General features: G+C 39.0%; 2 protein-coding genes and 1 pseudogene across 3 annotated transcripts; 2 read left to right on the top strand and 1 right to left on the bottom strand.

Annotated features, from left to right (window-relative positions):
* The first annotated feature begins 1,057 nt into the window (after positions 1 to 1,057).
* On the top strand, positions 1,058 to 3,834 carry LOC115688106 (FBD-associated F-box protein At5g18780-like; annotated as a pseudogene).
* Positions 3,835 to 6,836: 3,002 nt separating this feature from the next.
* LOC115688043 (RNA pseudouridine synthase 6, chloroplastic) lies at positions 6,837 to 14,527 on the top strand. Its single transcript, XM_030613771.2, has 10 exons — positions 6,837 to 7,133; positions 7,812 to 7,946; positions 8,042 to 8,296; positions 8,376 to 8,457; positions 9,516 to 9,631; positions 9,727 to 9,781; positions 9,897 to 10,008; positions 10,525 to 10,694; positions 10,928 to 11,226; positions 13,937 to 14,527. Exons 1-9 carry the CDS (start codon positions 6,913 to 6,915, stop codon positions 11,204 to 11,206), a joined length of 1,425 nt encoding a protein of 474 aa, XP_030469631.1. The 5' UTR covers positions 6,837 to 6,912; the 3' UTR covers positions 11,207 to 11,226; positions 13,937 to 14,527.
* Positions 12,233 to 16,614, bottom strand: LOC115688041 (beta-glucosidase 46-like). Of its 2 annotated transcripts, none has more exons than XM_030613770.2 (12): positions 16,373 to 16,610; positions 16,206 to 16,272; positions 15,415 to 15,473; positions 14,655 to 14,730; positions 14,461 to 14,535; positions 14,279 to 14,366; positions 13,905 to 14,157; positions 13,533 to 13,648; positions 13,175 to 13,430; positions 12,974 to 13,076; positions 12,777 to 12,885; positions 12,233 to 12,667 (listed from the first exon to the last, which is right to left on the bottom strand). In XM_030613770.2, the coding sequence occupies exons 1-12, from the start codon at positions 16,535 to 16,537 to the stop codon at positions 12,448 to 12,450; spliced, it is 1,587 nt and encodes a 528-aa protein (XP_030469630.1). In that variant the 5' UTR covers positions 16,538 to 16,610; the 3' UTR covers positions 12,233 to 12,447. The 2 variants fall into 2 exon arrangements, 1 of the variants encoding a protein (XP_030469630.1); XR_008817430.1 differs by having other exon boundaries at positions 12,627 to 12,667; positions 13,009 to 13,076; positions 16,373 to 16,614.
* Between the last annotated feature and the right edge of the window lie 1,455 nt (positions 16,615 to 18,069).

The following is an 18,069-nucleotide window of genomic DNA, read 5'->3' on the forward strand; positions in this document are numbered from 1 at the left end:
AATTATTTCTCCTCTCTTTTTTATTTCTTTCTATTCCCTTCCATCATTCCTTAATTAAACTTTTATCAAATAATAAACTATATTAATATACCTAAAATATGTAATAAATATACATATTAATATATATGATAGATATAAAAAAAATTCAAATGCATAATCAAAAAAAGGAATAAATAAAAACTAAAGTTATCCATTATTTTTTTGTTATTTTGTATTTTTTATTTAAGAACTTTGTTATTTGAGGAAAATATTTTTTATACTATGGATATATAGAAATTCTATTCACCTTTGCCCCATTTTCCCGTTTGTATAAATTTATCAGGTCTATATATTTTTATATTCGCCTTTTATCCTCTTTTAGTTGTTAAGGAGGTTTGTAATATTAAGCGGACGGAAAACTACTAGAGAGTCTGACATGTTCAGCTTCAGGGTTGTGTATTTTGTAATACGGAAGACATGTTTATTATGTATTCCAGTGGTTAGTCTTGTAATGGAATGACTTTCTTATAGTCAAATTCCCCCAGCAGTAAAAGATTTTTGCAGGGGTTTTCGGGTAAGATAGCCATGGTATTGTTTGTAGGGGTTTTCATGTAAGAATAAAGAAAATGACTCCCTGGTTTCGTTTGCAAATTTTACCTTCCTGAATGAATCAAATTACACGGCCACAACCCAATCGTTCCAAAAAAATCCACACTTGGTGGTTAAATAGTGATAGAGCAACGTACAACAATGTCTTGCAACGTTGTAGAATGTGATGTTTTTTCTATAAATGTCAATATGTATGTTTTACATTGCTCTCAACGCGAAAATATAAAAGTTACTATCATTATTTCTTTTTTTCAATTTTTAAAATTTAAAAATTAAAATACTTAATTTGGTTACACCAAAGAGCTTTGCAAATATATGTTTACCAAACAGTCTAGCATTTCCCCAAAGCCATTTTCAGTTATAGTTTACCAAACAGTCTAGCATTTTCTCAAGATCCTTTAGGCTAAAGACCTTTGCATTTGGCTAAAGGCTTTTTTCGAAATGCTGAACCAAACGGGCCTTAGTAGCCGGGCTCAAGAAGGTTGAGTTCCTCCTTTCTCCACTGTCTCTCGATCTTGTCGCGCCCCGAAAAGCTATTGCTTGACGACCCTTTGGAGAAACCCAGGTGATCTTCACTTCATGCTCGAAGATTTTCTTGATCCCTTTTCACTTCTTGCTCATTGGTCTCGTCAGTGCGTTCTTTGCTTGTCTTGCGTGCGTCAAATTTCGACTTTTTTTCTCGGTAGTTTGTGTAATGTTTGGTTTAGCTTGTATTAGGCACAGGAATACACGTGAATGAGGTTGATGCGGAAGCATTTTTGGTTCTCTTAGCTTTTGGCAGACTGTAGTTCGTGTCATGTTCTTGATGTATTGGAGTGAATTGGTTTGTGGGTGCTTGTTGAAGTGATGCAATTCGTGAGATTGATGGCAGATTATGGGTATGAAATCAATTTCTGAAAGTTCTGTGATGCTCTTTTTTTCAGGGTTTTCTTGTCCCACCGGTATTATAACCGGAGGGCTTGTGATTGATCTACCAAGAGTTGTATTCAGAGTTGGAAGGGCACTTTGTCGTCTTCTTTTAGTTTAATCTTCATTGATGGGAGAGAATGATGAAGAAGTGGATGCAACCGTTCTAGTTTCGAGTAAGTACAGGGAATTGATTGGCTCTCAAGATTTGAGCTGCAAACGGTTGTGCGATCTGCCTGATGCGATTCTCCTACGCGTCCTAGATTTTCTTTCAACGGAAGCTGCGGTGAGAACGAGTGTGTTGTCGAAAAGGTGGAAGCATTTGTCGAAGTCGATTCTTAGCCTCGTCTTCGATGAAGAAGATTTCTTGGAGAGGTCGCAGTTCTTAAACTTTGTGGAAGGTGCATTGTCGTTTCGTGACCTGTCTCCTTTGAAAGCCTTTTCTCTTTCATGTTATGTGGACGATGGCGAATCTCGCTTAAATACTTGTGTCGATGCTGCGATAAGATGCAAAGTTCAGGAGCTTCACTTGTGCCTCGTTGTAGAGATGCATCCTCCTGTAGAGTTCCACCTTGAAATGCTTCATAATTTCAGAGTTCCTTCTTTAGTTTGTCTTCCAAATCTGAAGGTCTTAACTCTAGAATATGTTGGATTTGGGGATGATAATTCATTCGAGAAGCTGCTTGCATGCCCTTCCCTCGAGGAGTTGTCTCTTAAGAATTGCAGGGGTCGGCAAATCAAGGTTTTGAACATTGGTGCTCCCAATCTTTTGAAATTGACGATAGTTGAGCCTGACTTTTTGGCGGGTTTAGATAGACACAGCCAAGTACGGATTCATGAAGCTAGAATCAAATCCTTCCACTATTCTGGTCAATACGGTGGTGGTGACCTTACCATGTCATGTCCATCGTCACTAGTTGAAGCTGTCATTACAGTGTTTTATCCAGCAGAGGAAATACCTGATCAATGTGCCGACCGTGTATTTAAGCTCTTAAAGGATCTTTCTAATGTAGAACATCTTACTTTATTTTACGAAGGCCTTTGGGTACGCTTTCCTGTTTTTATCTTCAATCTCGTCTCTTTCCTTCATTTCTTTGGAGCAATTTATTTATGTTTCGGATTACTGTTGGCCTGGAATTCACTATATTTCGGGCTTTCTTGTCAGGATATGAATGAGAGACAAGATCTCCTCGACTCTTTTCCGGTCTTCCGTAGCCTTACCCAATTGAAGTTGGACATCAGTCCGACATACTTAGATTGTAGAGCGCTTCAGGTCATGCTCAGCCAAAGTCCTTGTCTGAGGAGTCTTGTGTTTGCTATGGTAACTATCTTGTAATTATTGATTCTCATCCCTTCTCTGTTTTGGCTTGTGCTAACAAAATTTCGGAGATTAAACCAGAGATGAGTGATACATATATCTGATTTAGGGCTTGATCGAGGACTCTGAAATTGATGGCTGGACGCTGGACCCAGTGCCTCAGTGTTTTCTGTCATCGGTTATAGATATCAGGATTTGCAACTTCACCGCAGTTGACTTCGAACTCTTAGCTGTGAGAGTTTTACTTAGGACTGCTGAAGTTCTGGAGAAATTGTTTATTCATTGTTCTCAGGGTTATAGGAAGAACTTTCGAGGGAACTTGAGGAAACATTTGATGAAGCTTCCTCGGGCTTCAGATTGATGCGCCATTTCGCTGGAGTTTAGCGAGAAGTGCAGTGGATGCTCTAGGGAATTTGATTTGTTTGGTCATATTAGCTGTCTTTGCTGAAATTAGAACATCTTCCTGAAGTAGGACATCCATCATGTGGCTATAGGTGAAATCATGCTCTCATCAGTCATCCCTGGTTCTTCAAGTTCGCCTTTTTGGAGGACATCTACACCACTTCCGTCTTCATTCATAACGCCATGTACATAGATCGTCCATTCTTCAGTAGGCGACACAAGACAAGGGTGTCAATATGATGGATCATTGGTATCAAGTATCATGCTGATGTTGTGGCGATCGCCACGTTATCTATTGCTTTGATCGAAACCTCCGGTCGGTGAATTGCGTACTGCAAATAAGGGAGTGACACAGGTGGGCATCCGGAGTTTGTACATATTGTTGGCGTGTTTATTTAGCTAAATGATGAAGTAACCTTGTCTATTGGTTGCACTTCAGCGAAGATGATGCTATGATTTACTTAGCTCTATAAATCGTTTGAAATTACTATTAGACAGTGATTTTAGCTTGTTGAGTCCCTCACCAATGCAATCCGTAGTTCTAAACCCCAACACCCGACACCATTGGCTTAACCACCATCGACACGGAACATGGAGTTTGAAATAAGTTGACATAAGTCTATGAACTTTGACCCGATGTGCAATGTGATCCTTAGACTTTTAATTTGTTTGATGTGGTTAATGAATTGTTGGTGAATGTTCAACGTTGACCTTCTGTTTGTTCAAATTAGGGGTGAGCATGGTTCCAAGGTATAACTCGGAACTTGAAAATCGAACCGGTGGAAACATGTCCGGTTTCAGGTTCCGAGGTATGCAGGGTAGGTTCTAGATTCTGCGTAGGTGGAATCTGGAACCTAGAGCCTAGAACAAGGAACAAGTTTTTGTGTTTTTCTTAGTCAATGTCTTCGCGCGATCCCGTGGTATAACATAACGTCCAATGATAAGTGTATAATCTGGAACCACTAGTTTGAGCTTTCATTTTATGACCGAAACTTTTACTTTGTTAATGTTTTGTTTTTTTCATGTGTCTAAATATAAGTTGTGGTGAGTAAATTGTAGCAGCAATTGATGGTCATAAAAGAAAATGTTTAACTGCAATCGTTCAATTAATGATACTGGTGGAATCTGGGTAGTCCCTGGAACCTGACAGGGTAGGTTCCAGGTTTCAAGATATGTATAATAAGTTTCAGATTCTAAAAAATGAGGAACTTGTTCCAACGTGGATTTTGTACGAAATCTGGAACCGCTCACCCCTAGTTCAAACGACAAATCAAATGTTATTTGATAGCTTAAATTGTTATATGTTGAATTGTGTTTTTAAAAATGATGAGTCAACATGTCCATCTTTTTATCTATCTCCTTTAGAAAAGGAAAGATATCAAGACGTTGACATGTCCACTATTACTTGGTGACTTGGATTATTATATCATGAACTTAGATGAATATCTTACGTGGATAATTCGCATGTAACTTGATTTTTTTCACTATTCAAATTTAACTGAATGGAAGTTACCTTTAACAGATTTCATTTAATTTGAACTAATGAAAGGACAAAATTGAATATTTTTATATAGTCTAGGGATTAGATTGAGCATTTACCAATGTTTCAAGAATCATATTGAACAAATTAAAAATTCATGGAAGATATTGCACATTGGGCCAAAATTCATGTATCACTTGAATCATTTTCCCTTTCATTCGAATTGGGTGATAGACTATAATATAAGACCAATTGAACGTGATTACGTCCAAGTTTCAGTGAATCAAATAGGAAAGAATTGTGAGTCGTATGTGTTGATTGAACGATATACGATGTGTTCTTTTATTATTTTGTGGGAATTTCAACATATTGCGTGTATTGAAGCAGAGAAGTAGTGGTGATCATGTCTTCGGTCTATGTTTTGATGCGAGAGAATTGATCTTGATTGGCGAGTAGATCAAGCCCGAACGGTGGGTTGAGAGGAAGATTGCCTTTTAAATGGAGGGGGCGACAAAGGATGTGAGGCACAGCGCTGGCGCACGCTCGAGTTGAAATCAACTGCCGGCACCGGCGTCGAGGGCATGTATGGCGAGACATCCTCTTGTACTTACCTCGAGAGGGGTTGCGTTGATTTGGTGGCAAGGGGCGAGGTTGGCGGCGTCTCAACGGTGGGCGGCCGCTTTGGCAAAGGTGGCGGGCGGTGGTGGCAGAAGGTATATAATGAGAAGCCACAAAAATGTTTCAAGGAGCTGACTATTGTATTTCTCAAGGACTAGGAAATCCCTATACGAACATGGAAATCAAATCGATTGGTACAACAAAAAACATCTAGGTCCAAAAAGAGAGAGCTTTCTCAGGGAAAAAAAAAAATCCTTATCGTTTTATCGATAAATAAAAAAAATAACTAATATTATCTGATAGATAAAAAATTTAACTATTATGTTGCGAGGTGAACCCAACAAAACAGTGAGGCTGCGTTTGGTCGACCGTATAAAAGCCAGGATAGGATATGTTTTATCCTATCCTGTGTTTGGTGGTGGTCCAGGATAGGATAAGGTCGGATATAGACTGGATATAGCCAAGATAAAAAAATCCGGGGGAGAGGGTAGGATAGACCCGAATACGATTTCTAATGCCTATTTTTCCAAAAACCCTACGCTCCACTCGCCGTCATCTTCATCCCCACACCTTGTGAGCTTTCACCAAAAAAATTTATCGACTTTTTTTCCTTCACTGACTCCTCCGGACCCGTGAATAGCAAAAAAATAAAATAAAAATTATCATATCCGACTTTAAATCCGTAGTCCACCAAACAGTGGACAGGATATGAAGAAATATCAGGATTTCTTATCCTATCCTATCCAGTCCTATCCTGTTTAGAAATCCGGACGACCAAACACAGCCTGAGATAATAGTGTTCGTTCTTGTACTAGAAGCTATTTATAATTTTCGAGTGAAAATAAGAAAACTTTCTTGTACTATTTTCTACTTCTAAAAGTCATATAAGAATGCATTTTTCAAATTTTTTATTCCAATCTAGAACACAATCTACTGTTAAAAATTAAAAAAAAAACACATCCTTCTTAATTCCCAAAGCAACATATTAGAAGTATTTTTTGGAACTTTTATTCGTATTGGTATTATCTCAAAATAAAGTACGTTCTAAAATTACATAAAAAAGCTAAAAATGCAATAACATTTTCTAAGGCCTAACCTTCAATAGAAGTAGAAGGAAAAATGACACAAACAGTACCCTAAATTTTGGCAAAATGTGTAATGTGGTCCTTGAAGTTTTAATTTATTTAGTATGATCTCTAAACTTTAATCCAATGTGCAATGTGGTCCCTGAACTTTTGATTTGTTCAATATCATCCTTGAAATTTTGATACATGTTCAATTTAGTCCCTAAACAATATGAAAATGTTCAATGTAATCCTTTTATTAAATTCAAGTTCAAAGACTATATTGAATATTTTCATATAATTTAGGAATTATATTGACCATATACCAAGTTCAGGGTCCATATTAAATATTAAATTAAAATTTAACGATTATAATGAATAAATAAAAAATTCAGAGATTACGTTAGATATTAGATCAAAGTTAAGGACTGTTCGTATAATTATCACGACGATGAACTTATCCTAAAACCCTTCTCTCTCCTCCAAAACTCAAAACACCGCCAGCGTCCCACTTCAGAAACTGCGGGAATGCGAGAATGAGAGCTCCCACTCTTGCTTCCAGGTTCACCAATGGCTTGTTACTAATGAACTGCAGAAGCTACGGTCGACCTGTTGCCTTCTTGCCGAACCCAGCATCGTCGCCAGCGCGCCTCTTTGCAGCTTCTTTGCGTTCAAGAACTGTAAAGACCACAGCTTTCGGACGTGATTTCTCTAAACCGGACGTTGCCCGCGCTTCTTCGCCTGATTCAGTTAATGGGTACTTGTCGAAACTCTCGTTTATTTGTTGCTTCAACTTGGTGTCCTGTTCGCCGCTTTAAATGGGCGGAGAAAAGCCTTTTGTTTCTGTTTGACGTTATGTCTGAAAGGAGGTTTGTTTGGAGTATGAATGCTGTGGAGTTACCTTCTAGTGTTTATTACATGCTTGAATTGAATTGCTTCATTGACAATTTGGCCTGTACCTAGTGATAAAACTGTGTGAAGAGTAGTTCCAATCTCTGGCAATCACTTTCAGCCGCTGGATAAGCTGAAACACATGGTTCTATAAGCTGCATATTTTGGGTCCCGGATGACCATCGGGTGACCACTATATGGTCTATCACTCTGTCATCTTGTAAATCACATGGTTGTTGATGCCTAGTATTCTTTGATTACTGGGGAGTTGTTTCGGGTAACATGACCAGTCTTGATGCTTTGAGCATTCTTGGGCATTTACGCTGCATAGAGTAATTAAGGGGGAAAACAAGAAGGTGAAACTCAAAAAGCCTGGTCGTTATTAACTAATATCTGATTCAATCTTTCAAGTAGCTTGGCATACCATGTGCTGAGAAAATTTGAAACCCAACTCATTTGATACTTGGTCTAGTGGAAAACGTTTTCCAATCTATTGTTGTCTGGTGACATCTTTCAACTATTGCTGAGGATTAATCTTTTTCAGCTTGCAGGAGTATAATCGGTTATTACCTTGCCCCTCACATAGTAGTCCTCTAAGAGTCGAACACTTGGTTGTACCTGAAGAAAGAGAAGGACCTGCTTTAGATTTTATCTGTAAAGCTCTGGATCTTCCTCCATTGTGAGTCTTTATTCCTTGCTTTTTGTATCCGGTTAATGGCATACTACATGTGAAACAGAGTGGGGTGTTAAATAGGAAATTTCATTCTTTGAAAGGTTTGTTGCAGATCTTATCCACTTTGGAGCTGTACATTATGCACTTGTTTGCCCACAACCTCCACCAACTGCTACTCCAGAGCAGATCAGAGTATTTAAGGAAGTTACAAAGCCATCGGTTTTGAGAAAGAGAGCATCTATCAAAGGGAAGACTGTAAGAGAAGCACAGAAGACACTCCGAATAAGTGACCCTGGGCAGTTTGTTGAAGCAGGAACATACTTGAGAGTTCATGTTCACCCTAAGCGTTTTCCGAGGTTACTCATCAATGATGATTGTGCTTCTGATACCTATATTTCCAGTTAGGTAACTTTGTGACACTTGAACTTTGATCAGGTGCTATGAGATTGATTGGAAATCAAGAATCATTGCTGTAGCTGAATCCTATGTAGTTTTGGACAAACCTGCCGGTACATCTGTAAGCTATCTTTCATAAAGTATCTTCAAGATTTCTTTGATCTGCTATCAACACATAATTCTGGATTCACAAACCGAGGAGTATTGGGGCCATGTTCTTGTTTTGGAGTTTGGGCTTGTGGTGTTACCTAGCTTTAATATGTAAGATTTATGAAAGAAATCTAGTAGATGAGAATGTGAGATGGCTTCATTCAATATGCAACCTTTCTATTCTTGTTCTCTGTTTCTGTTGTCCTATTTCATAGCCATTTACTCTCCACTCGGAACAAATCTTTCAGCCTTTACTTCTCTGTCTGATATTTGAGACCATCGACACATGTTTTATGTAACTTGGGTCTTTAGATATATGAGAGTTCTGAACGACTAGTGACATTGATGACCATGTGCTTGTAGGTCACATGATCTGTCTGCAGAAATGGAAGCCCTTTTCTGCAGAAGCTTGAGCTTTTATACTAGTATCTGCTGTTTGCTTTATTTCCACTGGATGAATATAGCATCAACCAGATTTTTTCTTTAATTGGGAATGGACTTATGGCCAAAAAGAAATTTGAAATTGGAGAAACCAAACTATTGCTTAGCTTTTGAGGATGCTACATGTTCATAAAATTTGGAACATAGAGCATAAGTTCTTTGTACCTTAATTAGGCTGTTGATGGTTAGTGTTTTTGAGTGTTGGTAAGTGAAATGAGTAATGAGTCATTTTGAATTTAACTCAAGGTGGCAACAATTGAAATCAGCTTTTGATTTGGTTTTCTTGCATTTACATGGACCTGTGTTTGGATAAGGGGCGTGTGTAGCTCACGAAGTTGAATTTACTGGTTAGAGCAAAATGATAGATTGGCTGACTTGTCTGGGCATTAGACTTACATGACATAGTTCTGTATTGCATTTATGAACTTAAGTTTGTGGCTTAATGTCGTAACTCAAAGCTTAATTGAACTGTTTCTTTTCATTTGAAGGGAAAGTTTTCCATCTTAGTTACCATCATTATTTGATTGTTTTGTGTTCTTTTCCTGAATTTTCCTTCAGCTGCATCTTCTATTTTCTTTACATGGATAGGTTGGAGGAACCACGGATAACATTGAAGAGACTTGTGCAACTTTTGCGACTCGTGCTTTAGGACTAGTAGAACCGCTTAAAACTACTCATCAGATTGATAATTGCTCAGAAGGATGGTAAGTTGGCAATTTCTGTCTGGCATTTTGCTGGTGCTAAATTTTCTCATAATAAATATTGTTGATAGTGAGCAGTTGCTTTAAATCAATTGCAGTGTTGTGTTAGCCAGGACAAAGGAGTACTGCTCGGTTTTTCATGGTAAAATCAGAGTAAGTTGACAGTATTTAGTTCCAGATTTTTCTTGTAATGGGTTTTCCCCCTAATGTAAAGGTTCAGGTCAGTCCCTACCTTTTGAATGTTTATTCTTAAATGGTTTGTTGCCAGGAAAAAAAGGTGAAGAAGCTTTATCTTGCTCTTGCTGTTGCACCTATGCCCCTTGGAATAATTACACACTACATGCGCCCAGTCAACATGGCTCCAAGACTTGTTTCTGAAGGTAATAGTCTTTGGTGTTTGTAACCTAACAAGACATATTAGCATGCTTCTACCATGTTTGGGCAGGGGATTCAAATTTTTACTGTTTTGTCAATCTAAAGCGAAGTGAGAAGTAGTAGAAGATGGTATCATTTGAAGCAAATGGATTGATCAAACAATAGATGAACTGTACATAGACTTTTGGTGCTTGATTTCCAATTTCCCATCTCAGTTAGATTGTCACTCTTATTCATTGCATCTGCAATATTTCCTTTGCTGGAGGTATAGAATAACAACGTGAAGCAGCTTTCCTTATATTCCTCAAAAATGGTTGTAGGAAGCTAATCATGATGCTTAGTTTGCATGCATGGGCAATACATGGACTTCTTTATTGGTGTTTTTTGTCTCTATGTTTTTTTTCCCTGCTGTTTCTCAGAAAGCAACAGGTATGGAGCCTGCTGGCTTTGCCTGTTTGCTATATCTGTGCCCTTTTGGGAACCTTTGATGATATTGTTACTTAAAATATCTTGGCATCCAGAGTTCACGAAAGGATGGTATCTCTGCCAACTTGAGGTCATGGAATGCAAGGAAGTTGCCTGGCCGGACTCTGTTGTTGAAGCTGAGTATTCTGTTGAAGACTGTGGGTGGACCAAGAAGGATGTTGCCTTCGAATGCAAAATTAACCTCCTGACTGGTCGTACTCATCAGGTTCTTGCTGTCTCCTTGACATGCGGTAGCCAGAATGATCATTTTTGCTTCACCCCCTAGGGTCCTTGCATTCATATTGATTATATGCACTTTGAAGAATTACTTATTACAAGTGAAAACACATACTTCAAATGTTGAACCAGTATTGATCTATCTAGAGCGTAATCCGAGGATAATTCGGTTTTAGGCTCTTAGCAGAATTCAAACCTAAGATTGGAAGGCTTATGATGCAGATTCGTGCCCAGTTGGCTGCCTGTGGTGCACCAATTGTGGGTGATTCTGCGTACATGCCTGCTGCAATTGCAGAGATGGCTAATCCTGGTATCAACCCATTTGGCAAATTTAAGAAAGTATATGCTAGTGAGGACGACAAGGCAGTTGCTATAGCAGAGTGGGTTGCGCAGCATGGGAAGGAGCCAACTTTAGCGATCGGTCTTCAAGCGTGCCAAATTTCATGGGATGATGGGGAGCATGTTTATGAGGCTAGAGATCCCTGGTGGCGACAAAGATAGCTTCTCACTGCTACTTCTTAGTAAGAATCAGTTAAAATGCTTATACTCCTTAGATCAGTACTATTGTGCATGTAATGACGTAATTCTTTTGTTTTTTCTGGGCCCTTATGCATTATAAAAAGAAAAAAAAGTGCATTTTACATAAGCATATTGGCTCGTGTACTTATATTAGTTTTCAAAACCCCTTTTTTCTTGCAACATTGATTTCAACTGCAACAATCATGATTGACTGTTTGACTTGTAGTGCTAGCTTTTGCAAAATTATTATTATTATTATTATTGGCGTGGGTTGTGGGGGAGTTGGAGAAAATCCAATCTTTAACTGATGAATTTAGCATTATAGAAAGAAGAATTGGAAAGTGAATTGACTCGCCACAATTTTTTCTTCATGCTATTTTTTATAGTTTTTTGTTTTGGTCTGTTATACTTTAACTCTCAACTCATTCTCAGACTTCTGCCCTGTCTCTTTGCAGAGCGTGAGAGTCGAAACCCATATCTGAAACTAAACGTTTCCACCCCTGGCCCCCCTGAGAAGGTGGAGATTCGAACTCCCCACCTCCCCCGTCCCAAGTAGGACGTGTGGCCACTAGGTCAAACCCCATTGGTGTATTCTTTTATTGTTGACAGATATGGCAAAAGACAGTGCTATTCTTTAATTAGCTGGTGTTTAAAAGGACAAATATGGCAAAAGGAGACAAAATTAGGGGTACAAGAATCTTGAGGCTGTATTTCTTTGTCCATTTTTGCGGAAGACAGTGCTATTCTTTAACTATCTTATGCAAAGATGAAAACAGAAATACAGCCTCAAGGGTCTTGTACCCTAACTTTGTTTCCTTTTGCCAAATTAGTCCTTTTACTCTTCAGCTAGTTACTCTAATGTCAACTCCTTATCGTTTCTTTTTCATATTTCGGCTTCCAACAGTTAATGTACTTCTCGAAATTCAAAGTGAGTCTATGGGAGCCTTACTAAAATGTTGCATGTGAATTTGAGTTTAAACTTTATAAAGCATGGTCAGCTGTTGCATGTGAAGATAAGTTACTCCATTGATGTAATCTAAACATGCAGTACATTCAGTAAGTATTTTGGGTACATTTCTGTGAGCAGGCCACTAAATGAAAATAAAATAGGAAGGCTTTCCTTTTGCCGAGATAGCATGCTATAGATAAGACATTATAGTGGTTCTTTTTTTTTCTTGGTTCTTGAGCCGGGAACTGTAACTCAGCAGCAGACATTAAGCTAGTCAATAAATCTGCTGGAGATTTGGATGGTCTGGATGTATTATGGTTCTGATATTGTGTTCAGCAATGAACCGCTTATACCAACTTGCTGACAGTTTAGGAGTTCTCTTCAATGTGGTGAAGTCGACATGATGAAGTCCAAACCTCTCTGTATATCCAAATCGCCATTCAAAATTGTCGAGCAAGGACCATGCGAAATAACCCCTCACATCTGCTCCTTTCCTGTTTGAGAGGAAGAAAAGAACTTTGGATTGTAGAAATGAAATTTTAATGTATCAAGTGCTCACCGCTATGATAATTTTGTATTTTCCTATCATGGGAACTGTCTTACCTCACTGCTGAAAGGAGAGCGCTTAAATGGCCGGCCATGTACTCTACTCTTTTCAGATCTTCCAGGGGCTTTTCGTCCGTGAGTTTGAGGTCATCCTTTTCACCATAACCTGAAGAAGGGAAAAACTTTTCACTCATGACAGGACTGTGCCAGAATATTGTCCATTGAACTGTCTTAGCTTTGTGGTTCCTCTTTACCATTTTCTGTGATAAACATTGGGGTGTTGTTATACCTCTCCCTGACATACGTTACCATATTCTCCATTCCTTGGGGGTAGACATTTAACCACTCCAGGTCAGTCTGCCAATTGAAAAAACTTCAGAAATTGTTCGATGAGTTATCATTAATATGGTCTTCTTTGCTAAATGAGTCATTTATATGATCCCAACGTCACTTACAGGTTGTCCTATTGGTACGCCGTTCTTTTTTGAGCTTTGTTTGTAGTAACCTTCTGTCTTGGTGATTCCTTTACCTGGTTCACAAATAGATAAAATGCAGTCCTGCACATAGTAACTCGTGTAGTGATTGACGCCGATAAAGTCTAATCCACTCTTCAGTTTCTGCTGGTCGCTTCTTGAAAATTCGGGTAAAATGGATCCCAGAATTTCGATCATCTCTGCAGGATATTTCCCAAATATTATTGGGTCCAAAAACCTATGGAAAGCATAATAAACTAGCTTAATCACACTTTCCAAGATAGTATAGTGGTTACGTGCTGCGTTGAAGATGATCTTAGGTTCAATATGATGTGCTTACCAGCTCATGAAGAAAGATATAGCTCTCTCTGCAGCTAACTTGTCTGCCAAAGAGTTGCTGATGGGCTCGAACCATGCGGCATGTATGACAATCCCAATGATGCCACCTTGTTCCTTCTGCAATTTCATTTTGCTTTGTTAAATCCTTATTTTCATCCTACTTGATATAAACTTCTATCACTTCATTAGTTTATTCCCTTTTTGTTTTCTGATTTTGCGGTACAAAGCATTTCCTTTTCCCAGTTGTGAAATCTTGTAGTTTAAGAATAGGAAACAAGGTATCCTGAAAGTGTTGGACAACTCATTAGTATTCATTGCCTTCTTAGATTAAATTGCTCCTTGCATGTTGAAAGTCTTATATCGGCACTGATACCTGATATTTCGTCCTGTAAATGTTGACTGCAGTTGCATGCGATAAGATCATGTTATGGGCTACTATGAAAGGCTCTGTCTCCGAATCTCCAAGAGTGCAGTTTCCAAATGGAGCAGAGCAGCGGGCAGGTGGAAATTCACCCCAGCGGTATGCCAATGTTGCTTGGATGTTAGGCTCATTGAAGGTGACCCAATACTTTACTCGGTCTCCAAAGTACTCAAAGCAAATATCTGCAAAATATCCAAAATCCTCCCTACGAAAAGAAAAAGAACAAGCGGTTTCACTCTAGTTTCTGAAGAAATTTCCTTTTAAAAAATTTCCATATTCTTTTTCATTGTTATTCACGGAGCTTGATGTACGTTAGAGTCACATACTGTGATTTTGGACTGAGCCAACCTCCGTATCTATCCTCGAGTTCTTGTGGTATGTCAAAGTGAGTCAATGTTACGAAGGGTTGTATTCCTGTAACATTAAAGAAGAAGATTGTTATTTGCAGATGATGAAGATTATCGTCAATTGGTTTTCTGTGTGATTGATGTGAAGAAAGGAAGTGTACCCCTTTGAAGGAGACTGTTGATGAGTCTGTTATAGTAGTGTATTCCTGCCATGTTTACTTCTGCAAATCTTCCCTCTGTTTACAATTATCGGTTGAGGTTAGAATTTTCCTACTAAGAGGCCTTCAACACGATTGAATTTCAAATGAAATCTCAGTGAAAAGGGGAATGAGAAGGAAGAAAAAGAGGGACTTACTGGGGAGAATTCTTGCCCATGAGATTGAGAAACGATAGCTGTTCACTCCGAGTGACTCCATTAGCCTTATGTCTTCCTGTTTTTCATTTGTCATTCTTTAATTAAATCTGACTGTAGGTAAATGACTTGTCAATTTAGTTAATTAACAATAGGAGTCATCTCTTTTTTAAACTTTGCTTCATCTCAAAATTCCAAGTGCACCCAAACTTTTATGGCGATTGGATTGAACTTTCGACTTGCTTATGCAGTGAAAGAGACATTGAAATTGTACTAGTTTTGGTCCTTGGAACCGGAGTTCCCACTAGTTAGACCTAAGGTCCCGACAGCCAACTTCTCGAGTCCTTTAAACCTTAAGACCGGATCCTGGCACCCAGGTCCTCAGTGGTTGGACCCAGGTCCCTAGAGGATGTGCCAGGGTACCGTCGCCGGGGTCGGTGGAAATGGCTATTCTTTCGTATTGATTTGTATTCACTAGTCACATGCGCAGTTCGGCCGCTTCAATAAGCCCTGGCCAGATAATCATGCTGCTTAGATTATTCAGCCAATTTTATTTTTTACAAAAGCAAATTGAGAACCTAGCTCGGGTTATTGATTCTAGCCCTACAATGAGGTCTTTATTCTCTCCACAAAGCTACAAGAACATGAAGTCATATCGATTAGAGTAACTTGATATGTGATTTTGGTGCTGCTTTATTCTTCCCCTTTCTGAACTGATGCACAGAACATGCTTATCTCAACCAAAGCATTAAACAATGATTACCAGATAACGATGATAGTGATCCACGGCAATGTCGCCATTACTTCCATCGATTATGTTGCCTGCGAATCCAAGCATTCTGAATTATTGATTGATTTGTCTTTTTGCTCACAGAATCAGCTGGGAATCTAGTGAATTGACAGCATGAGATGCTTTCTAGTGAAATAAACAAAATAACCTCGTTCCCAATCAACCATGCTTATATTGCTTCATTAGGTCACGCGAAGCATGTCTCTTCATGAGCTTGACATGCAAAATCTTACTTCAGAATTCGTAGGGAAATCGTCTGCTCAATTTAGCCAAATTTTGAAAGCTATCTTCCGTTTTAACTTCTCAAGGACTATAAATTGAGGCATATCTTCGTCGAACTTTGTAGCATATGGTGAAACTGTCCCGTGCTATTTCTCCCAAGAAAGATAAAACATCTCACTTTATAATATAATTTCTTATCGAAACATTTCGTTGATAGAGTTATTATGACTCAAACCGAATATTCTGTAGCAGGAGTGAAACCTTTATGATAAAGCTCATAGGGGTTCGCTAATGCCGATTGACCCTCCTCGATATCAGAACTAATATTCCGCTAATTTAAAAACCAAGTTGTGCCCAAAAAGTCCCATACAAGATGCTTTCTATGCAACTAAACTGTGGACCATGAATGGTCATAATGGGGAAGAACAGATGCCCTTCTTTTTTCTTTTTTCTTTCTTTTTTTTTGCCCTACCTGCCCCTTTCTTGATGAGTAATTTACGCAGTTTGATGTACTCGAGCATTTAGAAAGAAAGCTACTTCACCTGGTTCATGAGCAAAAACATCCCAGTTGCTAGGACCTTTTCCATCGCTCCTGTAAGCTCCTTCAAACTACCAAACCAAGTGGGTCAAAAGAAGAAAGGAAGCTAAGCAGAGGAAACATCATTAAACACATATAAGCAGAGAGTACAAGAGATGAGTCAATGAATACCTGGTAAGAAGAAGAGGCTGTGCCAAAGAGGAAGTTGCGGGCCAGTGACGATGGGTCATCCGAGGTCATGAGCGAGTTAGAGCAAGTGCAGAGTGGAGCCAGGAAGATTTGGAAGAAGAAGAAGAAGAAGAAGAAGATGGCTTTCTTGACCTGAGAAACCTCCATGGCCACTTCACTTTGAAGCTCCCTCCTGTGCTTTCAGATCAATGCAAAGCGTTCTGTCACACCCACCCATATAATATATGGGGCATGAGAGAATCACTTTTTGAGAGAGAAAAGAGAGAGATAGCTAATCGTCATGATTGAGACACATGATGTATAATGATCACCGAACGCTTAAATAATAATTTAGTGGGGAATGTGCAATGATTCTAGCATTATTGGTTCTAAGATGAGTTATTTTAGCAGGTAAGTTGTCTATCCCCATCCATTTTTCTTTCTTTTATATACCAAAAGAATAAAAATAAATTTCCATCAGCAAGGTCACCACGGGAATATTGAGCTTCACATTTCTGGAATGATTTCTTGATATATATATGTATATATACATACGTATGCATGTAGTATTCTTATATATACACACTCATACGTATGCATGTAGTATCCTTTCACGAAGAACGTATGCTCGTGGCTGTGCTCGTTCCGACAGAGACGCCATTTCAAAGTGGTTCACGTGGTGGTGCAGAAAACAATATTTTAAGTCCACTTGTCTTTCGGATTCCATCTGGATCTTGTCTGCACTCGCGTTGAGCGATTGCTTAAAGCAAGGGCAATAGATATTGCTTGGCGTTGAGCAAAAAGAACGGGTAGGGGCAATCATCGTTAACGACTCTCGAGCTATACCTACTCGAGGTTGGCAAGCTCGTTATGCATCCTCATAATGTGCGGTCGCGGACCGCGACTCCTTCCGCGTGAGGGTGGTGAACAAGTCCCCTTCAAAATCTTCATTCCCCTCCCACGGTTCGAACTTGTGCCCTTTTATAAGTCGACTAACCATGCTTTCCCCCAGAAAATGTGCTAGCAAACTGCAACTCGCTCCGCACGAGGATGAGTAAGTCCCCTCAGAAACTTCGTTCCGCTCCTCGGTTCGGACTTGAGGATAAGGGCGGTGAGAGCATCGGCAAGAGCGAACGGCAAGAGGAGGCCTATGTTCAGGATTTGAACTCGTGTTCTTAAGGAAGACGAACAAGAGTTCGAAACATTGGGCTAACCGCGCTCCGAATAATTATAAATTTTTGTCGAATCATAGGCGAGAGCCTAAGTCCCGAGGTCATTGGCATTTATTATACAACTCTTTTTGACTCGAAGATTAAATATTTCGAGTGTAATAAGCTTGCTCAATATATTATTGGCTCGTTTCTAACTAATGAATTTGACTTGGAACATTGATAAAAAGTGGGGTTTTGTGCGACCCACTGCATTCGTGGTATCTACTATTGTTAGTGCATCACTCGACGTTAATTATTGGGAAATCTGGCCCTTTTCTGCACATTTATCTTGATCTTGTCGGATTTTAAATTGTTTTAATAGATGGGGAAGTGAGGATCATTATATGGTCCTTTGAATTGAGGATCATTCAAATGGGCCTAATGATGGTACCTTTTGAAGAAGCCTTCATCTAAGAAATTTAAAAAAAGATGGGGATAATTACACAAATAATTCTTAAACTTTGCTTCACTTTGCAATGTCGTCCCTAA

Source organism: Syzygium oleosum, unplaced genomic scaffold (assembly GCF_021117445.2).
Source record: "Syzygium oleosum isolate NSW1041296 unplaced genomic scaffold, Sole_v2.1 Sole_v2.11, whole genome shotgun sequence".
NCBI classification, from domain to species: domain Eukaryota; kingdom Viridiplantae; phylum Streptophyta; class Magnoliopsida; order Myrtales; family Myrtaceae; genus Syzygium; species Syzygium oleosum.

Coding starts and splice junctions, on each gene's coding strand:
- LOC115688043 (XM_030613771.2), top strand. CDS start 6,913: ATGAGAGCTCCCACTCTTGCTTCCAGGTTCACCAATGGCTTGTTACTA. Junction 8,297..8,375: donor CACCCTAAGCGTTTTCCGAG/GTTACTCATCAA, acceptor AACTTTGATCAG/GTGCTATGAGATTGATTGGA. Junction 10,695..10,927: donor TGACTGGTCGTACTCATCAG/GTTCTTGCTGTC, acceptor CTTATGATGCAG/ATTCGTGCCCAGTTGGCTGC.
- LOC115688041 (XM_030613770.2), bottom strand. CDS start 16,537: ATGGAGGTTTCTCAGGTCAAGAAAGCCATCTTCTTCTTCTTCTTCTTC. Junction 14,536..14,654: donor ATGGGCAAGAATTCTCCCCA/GTAAGTCCCTCT, acceptor AATTGTAAACAG/AGGGAAGATTTGCAGAAGTA. Junction 12,886..12,973: donor AATGTTTATCACAGAAAATG/GTAAAGAGGAAC, acceptor TCCCTTCTTCAG/GTTATGGTGAAAAGGATGAC.